The sequence below is a fragment of the Anguilla anguilla genome, chromosome 11, assembly GCF_013347855.1.
Source record: "Anguilla anguilla isolate fAngAng1 chromosome 11, fAngAng1.pri, whole genome shotgun sequence".
NCBI classification, from domain to species: Eukaryota; Metazoa; Chordata; class Actinopteri; order Anguilliformes; family Anguillidae; genus Anguilla; species Anguilla anguilla.
The window spans coordinates 34708693-34728327 of record NC_049211.1 but is presented as its reverse complement, the minus strand read 5'-3'; the positions used below and the strand labels follow the sequence as shown (position 1 = coordinate 34728327).

The 19635-nt window shown below is 47.8% G+C and overlaps 1 protein-coding gene across 6 annotated transcripts in view; it reads right to left on the bottom strand.

Annotated features, from left to right (window-relative positions):
- Positions 1–2889: 2889 nt before the first annotated feature.
- LOC118207830 (nck-associated protein 5-like) overlaps positions 2890–19635 on the bottom strand; it is a 46823-nt gene continuing 30077 nt past the window's right edge. For all 6 annotated transcript variants that reach the window (XM_035381911.1, XM_035381913.1, XM_035381916.1 and 3 more), the window contains 11 exons: positions 18273–18404; positions 15557–15625; positions 14633–14671; positions 14162–14281; positions 10832–10918; positions 7390–10559; positions 6910–7051; positions 6549–6627; positions 5740–6039; positions 4565–4695; positions 2890–4084 (listed from right to left, as the gene is read on the bottom strand). In XM_035381911.1, coding sequence (XP_035237802.1) covers positions 4049–4084; positions 4565–4695; positions 5740–6039; positions 6549–6627; positions 6910–7051; positions 7390–10559; positions 10832–10918; positions 14162–14281; positions 14633–14671; positions 15557–15625; positions 18273–18398 — 4299 coding nt within the window. In that variant the 5' untranslated portion in view covers positions 18399–18404 and the 3' untranslated portion in view covers positions 2890–4048. The remainder of the gene's footprint in view (positions 4085–4564; positions 4696–5739; positions 6040–6548; positions 6628–6909; positions 7052–7389; positions 10560–10831; positions 10919–14161; positions 14282–14632; positions 14672–15556; positions 15626–18272; positions 18405–19635) is intronic.

The following is a 19635-nucleotide window of genomic DNA, read 5'->3' as shown; positions in this document are numbered from 1 at the left end:
ATAACAGGCTAATAGTCAGATTGTAACTGTTTTATATATCCGATGCGACAGAATGCATTCACATTCGTTACTGGTAACAACATTCATAGCAGAAAACATGCACACGTCGTAAACAATTTGCTGTTGAATTGATTAATTCGACTCTCATCGTCATTTCCATATAATCGCAAAATGACAACAATAAATAGAATGAAAACTCGGACTTGCGTGTTTGCTTTTACTGTACCCCCGATGTAAATTACGCAGAACTACCGTAACTGTGTCAAGCGTTTGAGTCAATTAAAAAAAAAAAAAAGCTTTGCTGTAGTTCAACTTCTTGCAGTGTGAAGTAATTGGTAGCTTGCAAAGCTGTGCTTTCAAAGTACCTTCCCCAACACTGGCTGTGTATTTATCCAACAGTCACAACTGCATACTCTCGATATCTTGTATTTTTAATTGAGTTTTTATTATTCCTTCATGTGTGTTCTTGTGTGTTTTTGTGTTTAGCTTGACAGCAACCAAATAAAAATCTGTTGATCAACTGTTATATCCATTGACTGATAATGAAATATGAAATGATGATGATGATGCTGATATTATTATGGTGGGGCAGGGCACCCCTTTGCTATGGTTTCACTGTACTAAACCAGGAGCCACTTTCCTTCATGTTTCCCTCAAAGTTTGCATGAGGTTCCCCCTGCATGAGGCAATTCCATGGTTTTCCTTCGCTATCCAAACAATGACATCACGACACGGGTACTCCCTGGGGTTTCACAGCACTCGTTTCACACTCCCACGGAATACACTACTTGAGGAAGTGTTTGTGGGAGGAATTGGAGCGTCGGCGTACCAGTGTGACTGTATTCCGTGGGCGTGTGAAACGAGTAGCTGCGACGCCCTGCGGAACAGCTTTGCCCTGAGGTCACGTTGGTGCGGGTGTGGATTGAAGAGACCGTATGTTTTTATGAAGCAGCAGCAGCAGCAGCAGCAAGCCTTCCCACGTGGCAGGTTTGGTCTGGCCCGGCGATGACTCCATAACTCCGCCCCGCTCGGCCTGCATACGGAAATGAATGACCGTGAGTGGTCAGGGTTGTAGCAATGTTCGGTTTAATCGGTGGCATAATGTGCGTAAGCCAACACAGGTGTAATTATTGCACACCGCCTATACTGGTACTTTGAAATTTCAATTTTAAAAAATGAAGTAAAAGTAAAAATGAAAAAAAAAAAAAAAATGAAGCAGTGCTTCAGCGTTATGAAATTAATATAAGTATACCATGTTCGCAAAATGCTCAATACCATTCGGTATAGCCAGTTCTCCTCAGCTGCCTAAAGGCAAGTAATAAAATAATTATTATTTGCAATTCAAAACTGTGCATGTTTTTATCAACGTTATGCAAAATTGTCTATCCCATGTACTCTTTGTTCTTCGCACTGTCGCCTGAAGAATATTCACGGCAAAGACCACACACATATGGAGTTTACTGGGGCTGGATAGCTGCAATGGCTTCTGTTCAAATAAAATATTATACCCAAACAAATGCATGCTATAACATACTGTTCAATTACCTATATTTATTTAAATCAAAAAAGTTTATTCAACAAAAGCTATGAGTTTTTGAATAAAACTAATTCATGTTTTATATTAATCTTTAACGTCTTTTTTGTCTTCAAAAAATAAAGTTGCTTGATGACGGTGATGTTCACGCTGCAGCAGGACATTGCTGTATGCGCATGTGAAGAAGATTTCACTTGCAAAAGAGACATGCACCATTACAACTGATGCGTTGTCACATGTTACAAAGCATGTTACAAAGTATTTTATAGTCAGGGCCTTTCTGGAGGCAGGGCATTGAATGTGGCATTAGGTCAGGACTAAAACGTGACTAAAATACATGGTTTTTTGCATCAACTAAAATGAATACAATTTTAGTCATTTTTATCTGGCTAAAAAATGCCGAAACCTAAATGCCATTTTACTCGAAACCAAAACCATGACTAAATAAAAACAACACTGGTTAAGGCATTGAAGATGCCTTCGTCATCCTGTTTTTCACTTATTGAGCAATAGTTCAAAAACTTCTGGACATTACGCGTTCCATTCATAGACTATGATGTTGGGGAGATATAAAGGTTGTAAAACATGTCACAGATAGCCCTCAACAGTATGCAACCAGTTGGAAATCTCTAGCCAGCTGGATTATGACATTATGAGGCTTTAACCATTAATGAACTGAACTGTAATGAAGTCTAAAATATGATGCAACTGATGAAAAAATAAAACACAGCTAATGAAAGCAAATTACTTTCCAAGTATGAAAGCACTGAATTTGAATATTGTGCAAATTTATAAATGACATGATTTCCAGAATCTTCCACTGTAAAAGGGAATTGTTCTCAGTGTTTCAGCACTACTGTAAACAAATGGAATTGCTCTCAGTGCATCAGTGCTACTGTAAACAAAGGGAATATTGTCCTCAGTGTTTGTGCTACTGTAAACAAAGGGAATTGTTCTCAGTGTTTCAGCGCTACTGTAAACAAAAGGAATTGTTCTCAGTGTATCAGTGCTACTGTAAACAAAGGGATTGTTCTTAGTGTTTCAGTGCTACTGTAAACAAAGGGATTGTTCTCAGTGTTTCAGTGCTACTGCAAACAAAGGGAATTGTTCTCAGTGCTTCAGTGCTACCGTAAACAAAGGGAATTGTTCCCAGAGTATCAGTGCTGACTGCATGTAACATAATGATCTTAATAAAAAGTGAAAAACATTGCACCCCTCAGATGTTTTCATGAACTCAATTTCATTTAGGTCCATAACCTGTTTTATTTCTGTACCCTTCATATGTCAAACCAGCTTGTCAGTGCAAAAAAAAACATCAGTTCTCAGTAAGTAGGGTAATACCATCCACAAAGATCTCCAGATGAAATTTTCTTTATTTGCTAGTTAGCAGACAGAGACTCACTCTGTACAGCAAATGTGCATAGCAAACAGATCCTATCTTTCTTTGCATTAAAAAAAATCATTATAAAACAAAAAGGAAACCAAGGATAATGGCAACAATCACTTCAGAATTTCAAATCAAAGCAATTACAAACCCCTTAAATAAATCTATTTTTATTAATATATTATCTACTAATTAAATAAAAATACAGAGAAAGGGACTGGAATACACTTTGTGTAGCAGTTAACTACCGGAGTCTTTATCCACATCTAGGTGGCAGAAGATATCATTGGAGGGATTCCTTGCTTTCTGCAGTTTTTGTCCAGTTTTGACAGTGAAAACCTTCGTGATCAGATGACCAGAAAATGGGGCGGGGCAGCCGCAGGACATTCCAGACAGTTCTGCTGGATGGAAGCAGGTGTGTAAAGAGTGCTTTTGGTCTTGTACGGGGTCGACAGCAGCTTGGCTCCAGGGCCACAGGCGGACGTAGTCCAGTTTGGCCGGTTAATGGGCCGTACTGTATGTCCCACCCAGCCCCACCTGGCTTGATCTGGCGACCTGGGACCTGAAGGCCTATTGGTGGCTGGGTCCCTTCCCTCAGCTTGGTGTGCATGCATCAGTCAAAGTGAAGAGAAATGTCTGAGAAAGGGTTAAGGTGTGCTGGGAAGTTTCTGACAGGCCCAGGACAAATGGGAGTGGCATGGGGGGGTGGGTGGCGGGTTGGGGGGGTGGGGCGGGTGGGGGGGCTTGCGATTTGGCGGAGTTTCAGAGGGACAGGAGACGCTGTCCATCCGTGCGTCCCCCCTGGGTGTGGCAGGAAGACACCTCGTAGAGCAGTCGCTGAGGAACTCAAGGGTCTCTCTGCTGGGGAACAGACCGGGGAGAGGTCCATCTCCAGCCCCGCCCACCTTGGAGGCATCAGGGGGCGGCCCTTTCCCTGATTGGCCGACAGCAGGCTGCAGAGTCAGGGCCCAGGCAAGAGCCAGGAGGGTTCAGGCTCTTAGGACAGAGAGGGACAGGACAGAGCTGGGGGAGGAAGGGAGGGGGTAAGGGGGGGGGGGGGGGGGGCTGGCCACGCCCTGGGGAGGCACATGTCAGTGAGCCGCCGCACCGCTGCAGTAAGGCTTCACGCTTCAGAGGAGGTTCCTGTCACAGCTCGTCACAAACAGCTGCAACAAATCCGCAAGACAACGCAGTTTAGCGAAACTACACCTGCACTCCATTTGCAAAAACAGAGACGGGATAACGGTAAAGTTAGCTTTAAGCTTTCTTGTTTTCAAAAAAACTATTTAAAAAACTTTTCTCCCTAATTCATAGTCTCCATAAGTCTTGACAAATATTAACACAAAAGAACTGATCACAAGTCTAAAAAAAGGAAATATTGAAGGTAAAAGCATCTATCTCACTCTCCTTCTCTCTCTCCCTCTCTCTTTCTGTTTCTCCCCTTCCCTCTCTCTCCATTTGAGCCTAAATAAAGGAAATATTGAAAGCCAAAGTATCTCTGTATACCTGTCTGTCTCTCTTTCTCACTCTCACCCCCTCCCTCTCTCCGTTTGAGCTCTCTCTCTCTCTCACCCCCTCCCTCTCTTCATTTGAGCTCTCTCTCTCTCTCTCTCGCCCCCTCCCTCTCTCTCTCTGTTTGAGCTCACCCTTCTGAAGGGACTGCTGGGGCCTCCTGTCCTGACCTCCTCGTTCACCCCCAGGTACATCTCCGTGGGAACCGCGGACGCCTTCAGGTGGGGGAAAGTCCAGTTCTTAGAGGGCTTTGAAGGATCTTCATCTGTCCGGGAACCAAATCAATGCGGTTAGCCCTCACACAACTTACCACCCTGAGCTGTGAAACACTTCTGTCCTCAGCGGTGATACACAGAGAGAACACACGCAGCAGAATTACACAGAGCTATGGCACAGACACGAAGACCATTTATTATCACTGAGCACGAGCTACAAATGACCCACTGAAACACACCCCGTGGTACTGCAGACATCGATACCCTCTACCAGAACAAAGCACACATTAAGGGGGTGGTCCGAATCCCCGGTGAATATGATGCTGGCCAGGGGCGTCGTAGTGGGGGGAAAAGTGGGCGCGAATGGGGGGAGGGCCCTCGAAAAGCCTGGAATGATGCGTGAGAGACATGGATCAAAAGAGGAAGGGGGCCCCGCTTATTTATAAGGACCAAAATTTTGTGCTTACACCCCTGATGCTGGCTTTTTACACAACAGTTAATTCTGTTTGAGCAAATTTATTGGACAAGAGCCACTGTGCTGATATACAGTAGAACAGCACTGGAGCTCTTGAGTGTAACACGACAATCCACCTAGTTTACGACAGGAATTTCTGTGTCAGTCTACATCCATGCAATCTACCGTACCACCAAACGTTCCCTATGTGACTGGCCCTTTATGTGTAGTTAGCTAACGACGAGTATGGCTAACTGGAAGAAAGCATGCCAGTCCAGTTATAACAGTGTCATTCATAATACTGGTTTCTCAAACTCGCTTTGCTGTCTCACTTACAATTTCCTGGATATTTGCATTTTTAATGCATTTTAAGTTCCAACATTGTTTTCCCTCTAGATTGTGCCATCTTTATTCTGGTTAGCCAGCTGGCTAAACAGATTGCTGGATGGTTGGGTGTGAGGGAGCAATGATTGGAAGAGCGCAAAGTAGATCTCCTGCAGTCCCATTTTCTTTAGAACGGGGCAAGATTTGAACCAGACATTTTGTCTTAAAACAGATTAAACAGTTTGCCATGTCCTGTTGTGAAGCGCCTGTGACCTAAAATCTACTGTGCCTGCATATGGTCTGTTGTCATTGTTACCTTCGTGGATGGTGGTAGGCAGGTGTAAGTTTGAACCCTTGCCCTCCGGGGCAGAGCCATAGTCGGAGGTGGAGTTTGGGTTCCCCTGCTTTGGGCAGACCTCCTCCAGGGAGGTCAGCTCCCTGTCCAGGGTCCGAGCCTTGTGTGGAACCTTCATCGTAGGCCCCTGTTTCCCAGGGGAGTCGTGCTCCCCTCTGGGCCTTGCCATGGGGATGCTTTTCACCGCTGCGCAGCCTGTGTAATCAGGTAGGGGGAAGGTCCCAATGCCACTGTCCAGGGTGTGTGTAGAGGCCCCACAGCCTGGGGGGCAGGGAGGGGGGGAGAGAGGGAGGAAGAGAGAGAGAGAGAGAGAGAGAGAGAGACAGTGAGGGATTGGGTTTTATTTCTGGCTAAGTTTGAGCTTCCTAAAGGAGGGGGTTACCCATTTTTGGCTGAAATGTCTTGATACCTGCTGTAATTCATGATACCACTGACCTTAACAAGAGGGTTATGCTCAATAGATGCAAAAAGACCACAACATGAAATATCTACCACCACATTTCACTGTACCAAAAAGCCTCATTTAGGGCTCCTCTGACCATAACTACTCCAGTTCTAATTAAAGTTCCAATGGTTTTTGAGGACACTGTAAAATATACAGTACTAGAATATATTCTATGGACTTTGTGTACTTATGTATCAAAAATATCTTTTAATATCAAAAATGTATATCCCTACAAATTGAAGAAGAAGAAAAGTTGTAATACTGCATTCTGCAAATAGATCTCCATTTAGATTTTAGAGCTGGCAAAGCACAAGGTAACTTTTACCTGCCAAGCGCTGACGGTTCATGGAGTCCACCAGGCCCTTGTCTGCTGTGACATCATCATTGCTCGCCAGCTCTGCACCCTGAGAAGAGTCAGTCAATAATGAGATGCCATTTTGAGGTCTGCGTATGGCCCCTCACCAAGGCACCCACCCTTAATATAATTAGTATTCTCTCACACACTCAGGGACAGAGTACAAGGCAGTCAAGAGAAAAGTAGAAAAACAGAACATTTGCATACTATTGCATCACTTTGATTAATCTTTTTCCTTTAAAACATGTACTCCAGGAGTACTAGGCACATGGTGTACTCTACATGGTGAGTCCACGCTCCCCCCCCCCACCCCACCCCAACCCCCCCGTACCATCTCCACCTCCTCTCTGCTCCTGGCAGGGACAACGATGCCGTTCCTCTGCTGCCCAAAGACGGGCCGCAGCTTCTTGGAGTCGAAGGAGAGCCGTCGATGTGTTGGCAGCATGTCGCCACCGCCATCCTTCACATCCACCCTGGTCACGTGACAGTGGAAAAACTGTGTTAAAACATCCACCCTGGTCACATGACAGTGGAAAAACAGTGTTAACACATCCACCCTGGTCACATGACAATAGAAAAACAGTGTTAACACATCCAATCTGGCCATATGAGAACTGCAAAAGAGTGTTTGTAGTTTAACAAAAATTCAGTGTAAAGTTGAACTGCTTGTGAATTGGGTATGGTATTGAGCTGTTATTATACTGTAAATATAATTAATGTAAACTAAGTTACTTTTCTTGCTATGCCTCTAAGGTGCCATGCCCCCCCCCCGTCTTTTAAAAGGACACCTCCGTGACCTGTCCTCTCTCACCTGTTCAGCAGCTGCTGCATGAAGTTTTCTGAGGCCACGCCCCTGTACATGACGGACAGCTGGCCCTGGGCCGGGTCCATCACCACCTCGCAGCTGTGGCCCCTGGAGGGCCGGTCCAGGGCCACGCCGTTGACAAAGGCCTGCTCCTCCTCCAGGGCCTTGCGCAGGTCCTCCGCCTTCTCCATCAGCTTGGAGATGTTCAGGCCCTCGGTTTCCACCTTCTGCTTGCCCGCGGTCTTGGAGAAGGAGCCGAAGGAGGAGCTGGAAGAGGAGGAAGAGGAGGAGGACACCAGCCTCCACTCCCTCCTGTCCTCCTTGGGCCTGGCGGCGTCCGACTTGCGGCTGAGCGCGGGCAGCTTGCTTTTGCGGAGGCCGAACCAGCTGGCGATGCCATTGGAGGCCCGCTGTTTGGTCTCGCCCGGCTGACCCCGGTCCTGCACCTGCAGTCTCAGCATGTTCTCCTCAATGCCCTTCATCACCTTCTGCTCGATGGCCGACTGGGGGCCCGCGGGCGGGGCTCTCCGCTCCACCGCCACGTCCACTGGCCTCGGCGGTACCGGCGGTGGGCCCTCCAGATAGGCTAAGCCCTTCTTCCTGTTGGCGGTAAGCTTGGTCCTGTCTTCCGGTCTGCACAGAAGCTTCTGGTGGGGGGCGGGAGTACTGACGGGGGGAGCGGAGCACTCGTCCTGGAAGGGTTTCGCAGTCCTGGGTTGGGAAGAGGACTGGCCCGGTTTGCACTGGGCCTTGGAAGGGCTGCTGTGGGGCCCGGACGCAGCCCTGTCGCTGAGGGCGCGGTTCTGGGTGGCTGCGCCTCTCGCGTAGTTGCGCAAGACCTGCGGGGGGTCTGGGTTTGACGGCTGCAGCCCCGCCTTGACCTTCGGGCTCTCGGCCGTCATCGTCGCGCACGTCCTGGGAGAGGGGGCCTCCTGCTCCGTGCTGCCTGCGGACACGGCGGGCAGGCCGGGTCCCGGTCCGTAAGGCAGGCCGGGTGCGGGAAGCTTCGCGGGGTCCTCCCCGAGGCTACTCTGTGGGCAAGGCCTGTCATCAGGGGAATCCGTGGACTCGGCACACCCTTCTTCCTCTGCGTCGTGCTCGCTCTTCCTCTCTGCGGTTTGGCTCCTCTCCTCGTTGCCGGTGGCCGTGCTCTCCTTCTCCAGCTCCCCGTCCTCCTGGCTCCCAGAATGCACCCCGTCGACCCGCAGGTCCTCTGCGCTCTTCAGCTTGCCGAGAGCCGCCAGGCGCTCCTGGAACGGCTGGTGGCCGGACTCGCCCAGGAGCTTCTCCGTTGGCGGGTTTTCGAGAGCGGGGTGCGGCTCGGTTCCCTTGGCGACGGACTGGGACTGGGAGCTGGACGTGTGGAATCGACTGCAGCTGCTCTGGGATTGGTGGACAGCAGAGGAGACAGGCAGGCTGTGGTGGCTATGGAGCTGGTAACAGGCCGCGCCTTCCTCGCCGTCACCACGATCCGCTGGTTTGGTGTCACAGGGAGGAGTCTCTGTGGGTGTGGCCAAGCCGCGAGGCCCCTCCTCTCCCGGCGGGCTCAGCCTCTTCTCCTGAAGGGGATCCTTGTATTCAGGACCAGACAGGAAGTGAGGTGTCGTGCAGGGGACAGCCAGCTCAGAAAGGTTCTCGTAGTGCGGAACCTTCTGGGTGCCCCAGGCTGGCTGGGTCTGAGAAGCAGGTGACGCCACCAAGGTTTGGCTGGCTTTGGGCGCCAGGTGACTGCCGTAGCCAGCATCATTGGTGGGCGCTGCGCTGGCATCCTCAGCCTTGGGCAGGGAGGTGGGCGCGGAATGAGTGGCTGGATAGAGGTCAGTTTTGGGGGAGGAGGACGGGGGCGGCTGCCGGGCCCTCTCGGCGCTGGAGGCCGCCTTACTGGTGGTGGCGGGGGAGAGGTACACCTCGTAGTTGTTGCTCCTGCAGGGGATCTTGGAGCTGCGGGTCAGCTGGGGGCTGAGTCGGAGTGGGTTGGCAGCTTGCGCCCGGTCCCCGATGGACGGTATCTTCAGGAACTTGAGCAGCCGGGATGGGGAGGAGATGGGGGAGGGCTTGGATTCATTCAGGCAGGAGGGGGAGGTGGAGGTGGGGAGGAGAGCCAGCTTGTATTTGCCGGCAGGGGGCGGCGGCTGCTTTGCGGTCCCGCCCTTCTCGTGCGGGGCGTTAGGCTCGACTCCCGCCTTTTTGGACACGAAGTTCTCGCTGGAGGAGAAGGACAGGCCCTCTGCCTCCCGCTTGCAGTAGGCCACCCGGGCGCACCCAGGAACCGGCAGGCTGGAGGTGGCGGCATACAGGCTGTTTTTCACCTTGGCCACCTCCGCGGCCACACTGAAGAAGCACTCCTCCGGCCCCACGGCCAGGCTCTGGAAGGCCACGGCCCTGGCGTGCTTCTCGTCCTTCCCCAAAGGGACGGTGACAGAATCGGGGTCCCCATGCGAGGGTTTACATATGGGGGGCCCGTCACCATGCCTCTCCTTGAGTGGTGGGGTCACACTCTGGACCTCTCCTAGTAAGGAGAGCTTTGCCTCTGGCTCTCCGTGGGTACAACCATTCTGATCAGCAAGATGAGGGACGGCGCCCCCTGGCTTTGGGAGGCTGCAGTGCTCCTTGTGTCCGTTCTCTGTTGGGGGGGCACATGTGCTGGCCGACAGGCTGTGCCTGTGCGCGCAGGGCTGGTTCACAGCTACTGAGTTTGGCACAGGTGCCACCTTGGTCTCCGGCTTTACCAACCCGTCAAGGACCTCCACCCCAGTAGAGTGCGCTGTAGTGCGCGCCAGGAGCTCTTGCAGGCTCCTGTGGGCCAGAAGCTGGCAGGACCGGCAGCTCTGCTGCTGTGGCCGACCCTCCCCAGGGCCCGCCCCCAGACCCTCCCCCTTGCCATCACGTGAGGCGGAGTCCGAGCAGGAGTGGAGGCAAAGCGGGCAGCACACCTTCAGCTGCGGGGGGCAGCTGGCGGTGGCGAAGGTCGTATCGGCGGAGAACAGGGCCTGACTGAAGTCGCTGTAGGAGGAGAGGCCAGCCGAAGGATGGAACTTGAGGGGGTCGGTCTCCTCCAGCTTGCGCAGTACCTCCAGGATGTGTGCTTTCTTCTGCAGGAACGGGGACAGGGCATCCAGGGACAGCGCGGGGCCACGGGCTCCTGATGTCCCATTCCTTGTGTGCTCCCCATCGCTCTGTAACCACCACGGATCACAAACTGAGTCAGGACGCAACATCCCACGCCCCAGCATCCCCATTCTGCACTAAATTATCAAATAAATACTGTATTCTATTACACACCCCTTACCTGCGACTCAGTCTACCAAAGGGAAAGACTGAGAGAGACTGGCAGACTGTATTTGTACTGCTTCTCATAGTAAAATAAATATAAAATACATGAGACAATCTGAGAAGCCTGGCACAGAGGCATGCTGGGTGTCTGGGCAGCCGTCTGGCCGAGCCTCACCTTTGTGGATGTTTGGCATGCTGACCCCGCTGGATTGGCAGAGACAGTGGGCGGAGTCTTGGCGCGGTGTTGCACAGTTGGTCCTCCCTGCAGACAAATACACAATATTCTGAGAATATTCAACATTAAAATATACAGAGCCAAAATGACACCAACAAAAAAGAAAAGAAAAAAACACCCTGAGTGTGAAATACACAACTTCAGGACATATTGCTTTTGGAAGTCCCCATGTTGCTATTCTGAGTATATGTTTTTTCCAGACAAGTTATTCTCATTTGTGGCTTTATCCAAATTCTACCACTGACAAATTAGTTAACCCAACCGTAACTCCAGCATATGGAATACCACAGAGGACATGAAGCCTGCCGCACGTGGACACAAATATTTGATATTACAATACGACACAGAGATTTCTGAAGGCTCGGTGGTAACGATGACGTGGTAGCCATGGAGTCAGCTCAGCTATTTAAGAGCCAGTTCTAACTGGTCAAAGGGCATACCAAAATAATGGAAAAAATGACAAATAACAATTAATGAAACAAAAACACATTTAAAAGGCTATTATTACTTGCACATAATATAACACAATGATATAACCTTTCTCAGGGTTCCCTACAGAAATAACACACAATGGCCACAGACCTTCAGCCCTTTAAAACATCAATTTATATACCAAAAAAAAAATGCACAAACATAGCATCCACATGCAAAATGGACATATGTCATTTTGCATGTGTACATTAGACATTTAGGTACATCAGCCAATAACAACATAGCATACACATGCAAAAAGGACACCATTTTGCATGTGGATGCTATGTTTTTATTGGCTGATGTACCTAAATGTCTAATGGTGAGACGTATTCTTTATGGACCTGGAGGATTTGTGATGATGTAATTGGCTGGAAAAAGAAGAAGGAAAAAAACGCTAAATCCCCTTAGTTTGGGGCTTTATTGTGTGGACGTGTGAAGTTGTTTGTATGTATATATATATATATATATATATATAATATATGTGTGTGTGTGAGTGTGTGTGTGAATGGGTGAATGAGAGGCATCAATTATAAAGCGCTTTGGATAAAAGCGCTATATAAATGCAGTCCATTTACCATTTACCATATATATATTGTATATGTTTGAAACAAATATAGGAAACATTGGGTAGCATTGCTTTGGAATACAGCTTTTTTAATTTGTAGGAGCTAAGATAGCAATATTGTTTCTTGTAACTTGGTGTAATTTTGATATCAATATTTTTAACGATTTTGCCAGTTTAAAGTAATGATCTATAGACAGTGCTTTGTATGTGTCAGTAGCTTGGCATTCTTGTATGTTGAAAAATGTGTTTTTCATCAGATTAAACTTAATAGGACATTAATTGGAAAACATGTCTGCAAATGACTCACATTGTTGTCATATTTTGGTTGTCCCAAATTATTTAAAAGATTTGGGTTGAATTTCATTGAGCTCCATGAGGCTAAACAAAGGCAGGCCCTGTCACCTGATCTCCCCCCTCATAACTGTTAAACCTATATAACCATACTGTGCACTTGCAAAGTGCGGCTCACTATTCAAAACCTTCCTGCTCTGACCTCCTTGTAGTTATCCAATAAGGACTGTCAGGTTCACACGGACTCGTGTTTACAGAGGACGTGCTCAAGCCGGACGCCCGCCGCACGCGTAGCGGACGCGAGCGCAGGACGCGCGCACTACGCGCGTAAGTGAAGCGCAGTTGAAGTACTGTCATTTCAACGGCAGCGGGCGACGTCCTCTACACCAGATGCGAACGCGTCGCGAACCGGCTGCGAAGCTTGTGCGACACAAGCGAACTGAAGCGTAGTTTTTCGCTTCCGTTCTATTTTTCTGCTTGCCGCGCGTCACGATTACCCGTTTATACACAGAAAACTGAGAGAAGGTCTCTCACCAAGTATTCACTTAACCCATAATCAACAGTCGTGAACAAACGTGAAATACACGATGCAATCCCACTGCAGACTGCGAGAGCTACTAGGAATATAGAGCTTTAAGCAAGCCTTTGCGCGACACAAATGGAACCCGTGTAGACACACGACGCGCCGCGCCGTGCTGCTTACGCGCCGCCTACGCTACGCATGCGGTGGGTGCCCGGCGTCAGTGTTAAACGAACACTGTGTATGCACGTCATGCTTAAAGCTTTAGTCAACATCTTGCCACTACAGAAAGCAGGAGTCTACAGGCACAGATTAAAATCCACTGTGTATTTCACTCTGAGACAGCAGCCTTTGTTCTGGGTGAGCCAGTGTTTGTGTGTGTGTGGAAGCCGCTGCTGACCCCGGTAGAGCACAGCGTGATGGTGGATGGAGAGAAACCCCAGTACTGAGGGAAGATCATTCAACTTCATCTGACCAAACTACCAGTGCAGTGCTTCATTACATTACATTACAGGCATTTGGCAGACGCTCTTATCCAGAGCGACGTACAACAAAGTGTATAACCATAACCAGGAACAAGTATGACGAAACCCCTAGAGAGAAGTACCGGTCCAAGTGCAGGGAGCAACCGCATAGTTCAACTTGGACCCTGATGGTTAAACTGATTAACACTAACAACGAGAACGGCAACAACGCAATCTATGGAAAATAAATAAATAAAAAATAAAAATACAAGTAGTCGTTAAGACAGTTAATGCACCTAAGTCACCTATGAAACAGCTGCCTAGTTACAACCCTAAGTTTAGTCATTTACAGGGGGGAAGGGAGGGATGGGGAGAGGTGCAGCCTGAAGAGGTGGGTCTTCAGTCGTCGTTTGAAATGGGTCACAGTCTCAGCTGTTCTGACCTCCACAGGGAGGTCATTCCACCATCGTGGGGCCAGAACAGACAGGAGACGTGTTCTGGAAGTGCAGGTGCGAAGAGGGGGAGGTGCTAGGCGTCCTGAGGTAGCAGAACGGAGGGATCTGGCTGGCACGTAGGGTTTGAATATCTTGTGGAGGTATGCTGGGGCTGATCCCTTGACTGCCTGGTATGCTAGGACCAATGTTTTAAATTTGATGCGAGCTATAACAGGCAGCCAGTGGAGGGTAGTGAGCAGGGGAGCTACGTGGGAGTGTCTGGGGAGGTTGAAGACCAGACGAGCCGCAGCATTCTGAATGAGCTTCAGGGTGAGACAGCGAGACAGAGAGAGACAGGGAGACTGATGTAGACAGACAGGGTGAGAGAGACGGGGAGAAAGACAGACAGACAGGGAGTGGAGTGGAGTGAGACAGACAGACGGGGAGTGGAGTGGAGTGAGACAGACAGACAGGGAGTGGAGTGGAGTGAGACAGACAGAACAGGGAGCTCTTATGGCTCACCTGTTGGCAGGGGCCCAGGTGACTGTGCAGTTTCTGGTGGAGGAGCTCACTCAGGGTCTGGTTCTGCCTCTCCAGCTCAAACACTCGCATCTTCAGCTTAATGCACTCCTCTCGCAAGTCCTAATGCACACATACATATACACACACACACGCACGCACACACACACAAAAACGCACATGCACCCACACACACACACACACACACGCAATTATTAAAAACTATTACTTTGGTTGTTCGGGCTCTTTAAACCCACCCCTGCCCTGCCAGGAGAAAGGTGGACTCTCAATGGGGCTACAGTCAGCTAATGAGTTAGCCCAGCCTGTGTTTGTGCCCAGTGCCTTTACTGAGTCACAGTGGATGTTCACTTTATAAAGAGAGAACCGCAAGGTAACACATCCATTTTCTCTCTTGTCAGATGAATTCATGTACATTTATTGGACGGAACCTAGGAGTGCGTGCATTATCCTCACCTTCTGGTTCAGGAGAGCCTGCACCACATGGTTCGCCACCTAAAAAAAACCCACCACAAAGTCTGTCAGAAAAAGCAACACCTTCCTGTTATTACTGTTAAAACACTGGGGATGTATTTAGGTGTTAATTCTATGAAGAGCAGGTTTTTTTGGAATGTTTTTCAAAATTCTAAGTCAGTGTTCTAGAACTTTCAGTTACCAGCAGTGATTGTTACATCACCATTAAAATGTTCAGTTAAGAACATTCTAATTAAATATTTGTGATCGCGTAACTAAAAGGGTTAAAATAAAACAGACTGACAAAGATAAATCGGTAAGAGACTCAGGAATAACAAAATGAGGAATGGACAGAGGTGTCAGCTCTTTTAGCACAGAAACCAGAGAGGAACTCCACCAATTAAAATTTTAACGGTTTCAGGTTTATGAGACAGTGCTGGCCTCTCAGCTCAGCTGAACTATGTATGCATGCAGCATGGGGTTCATTCCAATCTCTGTTCCACTCCTGGCGTCTCTTCCCCGTGTCCTTTCCTCGCTCCTGAGCTCCATCCAAAGACGGACGCGAGGAAGAGACGCAAGGATGAGACACGAAGACTGTGGAATCAAGGCAACACATATTAGGCAATTGAAACGTTGTTGCCCAATCAAGTGTCAGCTCGAAGCAATGTCAATTACAGACGGGGCAGACGTACAGGCGGATCATTTATGAGTCACACGTCCTGAAACAGAAGGTTACACATGTGACTCCTCGCTGATTTCCGGGTCATGCAAGGGCTGAGGAGACGGATTGGATTAAACAAGCGATTGGAATGAACCCTTGGAGCGCTCGCTCCGCCCTTGTAACGGACGCTGCGCTTCCTAATCACGGTGCCGCACTGAACCTCTGCCAAGCACTGATCTGTAAAAAAACCCCGGGAATGAACTCACCTCATCCAGACACCTCTCATAAGCCTCTCTCTGGCTCTCATTGGCCAGAGCCAGAGCTGAATTCTCAGCCTGTGTGAGAGAGGGAGTGAGTATAATGTGAAGGCAGTGCTTTTCAAGCAGAGCTCTGGCTGAGAGGCAGCCATATACGGCACAGCGTGTTCACAGCGAGCTCAACGCAGCACAAAAACCAATAAACAGAGAGGGAACACATAAAAGGACCACCATGCTTTTGCACCAGTTAAACTGGTGCGAGCACCAGAACAAAAATGACTAAGGACTCACACAGCACCCGCAGTTGCTGGACAGGGCAGTCAACCAGGGAAACGGTGGCACGGTGCGCTGTCTGGGTCATGAATATTTAAATTGCTATGTAGGCTATGTAAATTTGCATGCAAATGCGGCTCAGCGCAGATTGCGACTGACTCACACAGACGATCGTGAATCACCACTCGCAATAAACTTGGATTTTTTAAGACTTCAAAGTAGTGTTGTAGTACCCGAGACCGGTCTTGGTCTCGAGACCGTGCAGACCAGTCTCGACTGCATTTTCACTCGGTCTTTTCTTGGTCTCGGAGAGCGAGGACTTTTAGGTCGAGACCTCAACTACAGTGACACATCATTACCTGCCTGGGCATTATTTTATTTTATTTTTTCTGTGATTGGATGTAAAACTTCAGTTGCAACCAATAACTCGGCTTATTTTAAGTACCGCAGGCACCCGCCCCTCCTCCCTGCACGCAGGAGACAGCGAGAGCTGTGAGTGTTACCATCCAAGGACGTGCGCAAGGCCGGGCTAAAGTTGCCCGAGCAACAGCCCATTTGACCTCTTTGGCTGAGCTGCCCCTCTGGAGGAAAAAAAAATAAAAATAATAATTTTATTTTTGCTGTTGTGCCTGTGTCACGCCAATTTTTAAATGGACTGCAAAAAAAGGTCCGGGTGACGCAATGACATTCTAAAACAGCTGTTATATCCATTGTGACGTAGTTAACGTTTCGGTACAGCATCCGTTTCTGTTGCAATAAAGATTCTAAGACAATTCTCAGATTCTCAGCAATTTCTCTCGTTTAACAGGTTATTTCCCAGCCTGAAATGCAATCGTATTAGTAAACGGCTACACGTGATCTAACTTTCAAGTAGTTGGCTACCTCCCTGGATATGAAGTAAATGTTTTTACCAATAAATAATAATAATAAATGCAATTTTATCCACGGAAATAGCTACACAAAAAGGCAAAATAAATGTTGTGTTCGCTATCACCGTGAAACTAGAGACCTGGAATCTGGACATACCATGCCATTTCAAGTTACTGGGAAAATGAAATCACGCTCCAAATTCGCGACATTTTGACGAGGAAAAAAATCGGTATACTGAACCACAGAATCACCATAAAGTCACAGTTTGGGTCTACAAATATGCAGCACAAAAACAAGCACGCATACAGACCCCTGTGTCACTATACTCTGGCCAACGACATAAAATACATTTTTCAAAGTGGCCTTCCTGCCTATAAAGTTGAGTGTCCTGTTATACATTATGATTAAGATTGCTCTTTTGATGTGATTGATGTTCATATTACCAACAATCATATAGATTCTTCCTTCCTGTATTTCGGGTTCTTGGAGTACAAGGCAGGGCAACGGACAGATGATGTCACACAGCCAACTGAAAAAAATTTTTAATCTGTATTTTGGTTGATTAGAGACTCACCTTTCAACAGTGTTGAGGAAACTACTCTAAAACTAGTTTACCAAACAAGAGCTACTTCACAATGGAAAAATAGTTAAACTGAATCTCAACTGTTCACTTAGGCAAGCACCATTACAGACATTGTGCTAAAATATTTTTGTTAAATTGTTGTTATATTCTGTTCTATTGTTAAATTATTTTTTATTTTTTACTGCAGGCCAACAGTAAACAAATTTAAATTTAAACTTCTTTCAAAATTTTGTTGAAAATTTAAATTTCAAATAAATACATATGTTGAATATAACTACTATGAACTAATGTTTCTGTTTATTAAGAGCATACTCTCACATACAGATACAGGGTTCCTCGCCCCCCCCCCCCCCCCCCCGCCCCCCTCGGTCTTGGTCTCGGTCTCTTCTCCCCCCCCCCCTCGGTCTTGGTCTTGGTCTTGGTCTCCCCCCCCCCCCCCTCGGTCTTGGTCTTGGTCTCCGCCTCGGTCTCCCCCGCCCCCGCCTCGGTCTTGGTCTTGGTCTCGGTCTCCCCCCCCCCCCCCCCCTCGGTCTTGGTCTTGGTCTTGGTCTCGGTCTCCTCCCCCCCCTCGGTCTTGGTCTTGGTCTCAGTCTCCCCCCCCCCCCCTCGGTCTTGGTCTTGGTCTCGGTCTTGCCCCCCCTCGGTCTCGGATTAGGTGGTCTAGACTACAACACTACTTCAGAGTCTGGTAATGAGGATCTTTCCTCCGAGAGACGGAGATTATTGGTCATTACAAGCATAGCCTCGACAAAGATGACACACTGAGCCTGCCCGCTGTAATTCGTTTTCTCTTTTAAGTAGGCGAAGCCTATTTCATAGTAAGGAGACGAATATTTGGACAACATCAGTAATCTTGGGTGAGATGTGTGGGCCAGTCCATAAGGCAGCTGAGCCAAATGAGATCTCCCCTGAAAGGGAGGGGATAGTGGCAGGGAATGACTCATCTCGAAAAACAATACCGTCTCCATCTCTCTTGCTCTGTGGTTGCCTCAGACTCACCTCCAGTTCCTGCAGCCTCTCCAGGAACTGGGTGCCGCTTTCGCCCTCCAGGTAAGGTTCAATGTCGCCCTCTTCTGCCTCGGAGGCCTCCTCACAGTCTTGGATATTGACCTCTTCGGACATCATCACAACCTACAGGCAGATAAACAGTCAGGGTTGGAGAGACACATTTCTCTCACATGACCATGCTACTGTTGTGTTCCACAATATTTAGGTTTTATTATATTTAGTACAGTAAATTTTGCTATTGCGGTCATCAAAAATATGGAAATGATTCAGAGAATTTTATGAGACATGTCAAAAGTCAATTTCATGGTATATTTTTAAAAAACTGAGGAAGAACAACAAACATACTCCATATATTATTATACATTTCTCATTTATTAATTATTTACATTTCTGTTTACACATATAGCAGACACTCTTACCCAAAATGATTTGCATATGCGTAGGTTTTGGAGACAAACAGTGCCAAATCATAAGTGATAGTAGCAGTCAATACATTATCTTTCACAATAGTAGAAACAGTCAGAGGTAAATGGATAATGTAGTATTCCTAGGAAGCAAATGGGTTGGGGGGATAGAGTTTGAGGTTTTGAATAGGTTAAGCTAGTAGGGAGTTCAGTCAGCATTTCGTGAGCCCAGGTGTAGCATAAGCAGGTGTGTTTTCAGTCTGCAGTGACTCTGCTCCCCTGACTGTAATGGGAAGCTCACTCCATCTCTACTGGGATTTTAAAGCAATACAGAAATAAAAGAAGAAACCATGTAGGCAATACCACATAGAGCCAATACTGATGAAGAACAGCAAATAGAAAAACAAAACAAGAACCAAATTCACACAGGGTTTAGTCACTGGTTGTAAATCTCTTAAATGTGTCATCCCTCTTTTACTAAAAGTTGAAAGCATTTATTGTCGCGAGAAAGTTTTGCCTTGCCAGCACATCACAAAATTCCCCACACATTCAGTTCGTGAATATGCCTGTTACAATGTTATCAGTCACCATTTAGTCATATACTAGCGTCGAGCCACCGGGTGGCTCATTTGGGTAAGGCACCACGCTGCGGTCCATGGACGAGCCCTGTGGTCTCGGGTCGAATCTGGACTCTGTCAGTGCTGACTGTAGTCAGCAGCTCCACAGGGCGGCACACAATGGCAGGTGGAAACGGGCATGCTCAGCCCCATGTTGAGCCTTGAAAAAAGTTCTTTAAATAACTAAATGGAGTAATTCTTAAAACTCACTTTTTATCCTGCCAGTCAACAAGAGGCTTAGACGACAGAATATACAAGATAAATATTAAATATGGAACAATGCCATGAAAAGCAGGAAACTGTTGGAGTTTCTTACTGAATTATACCTTTGTT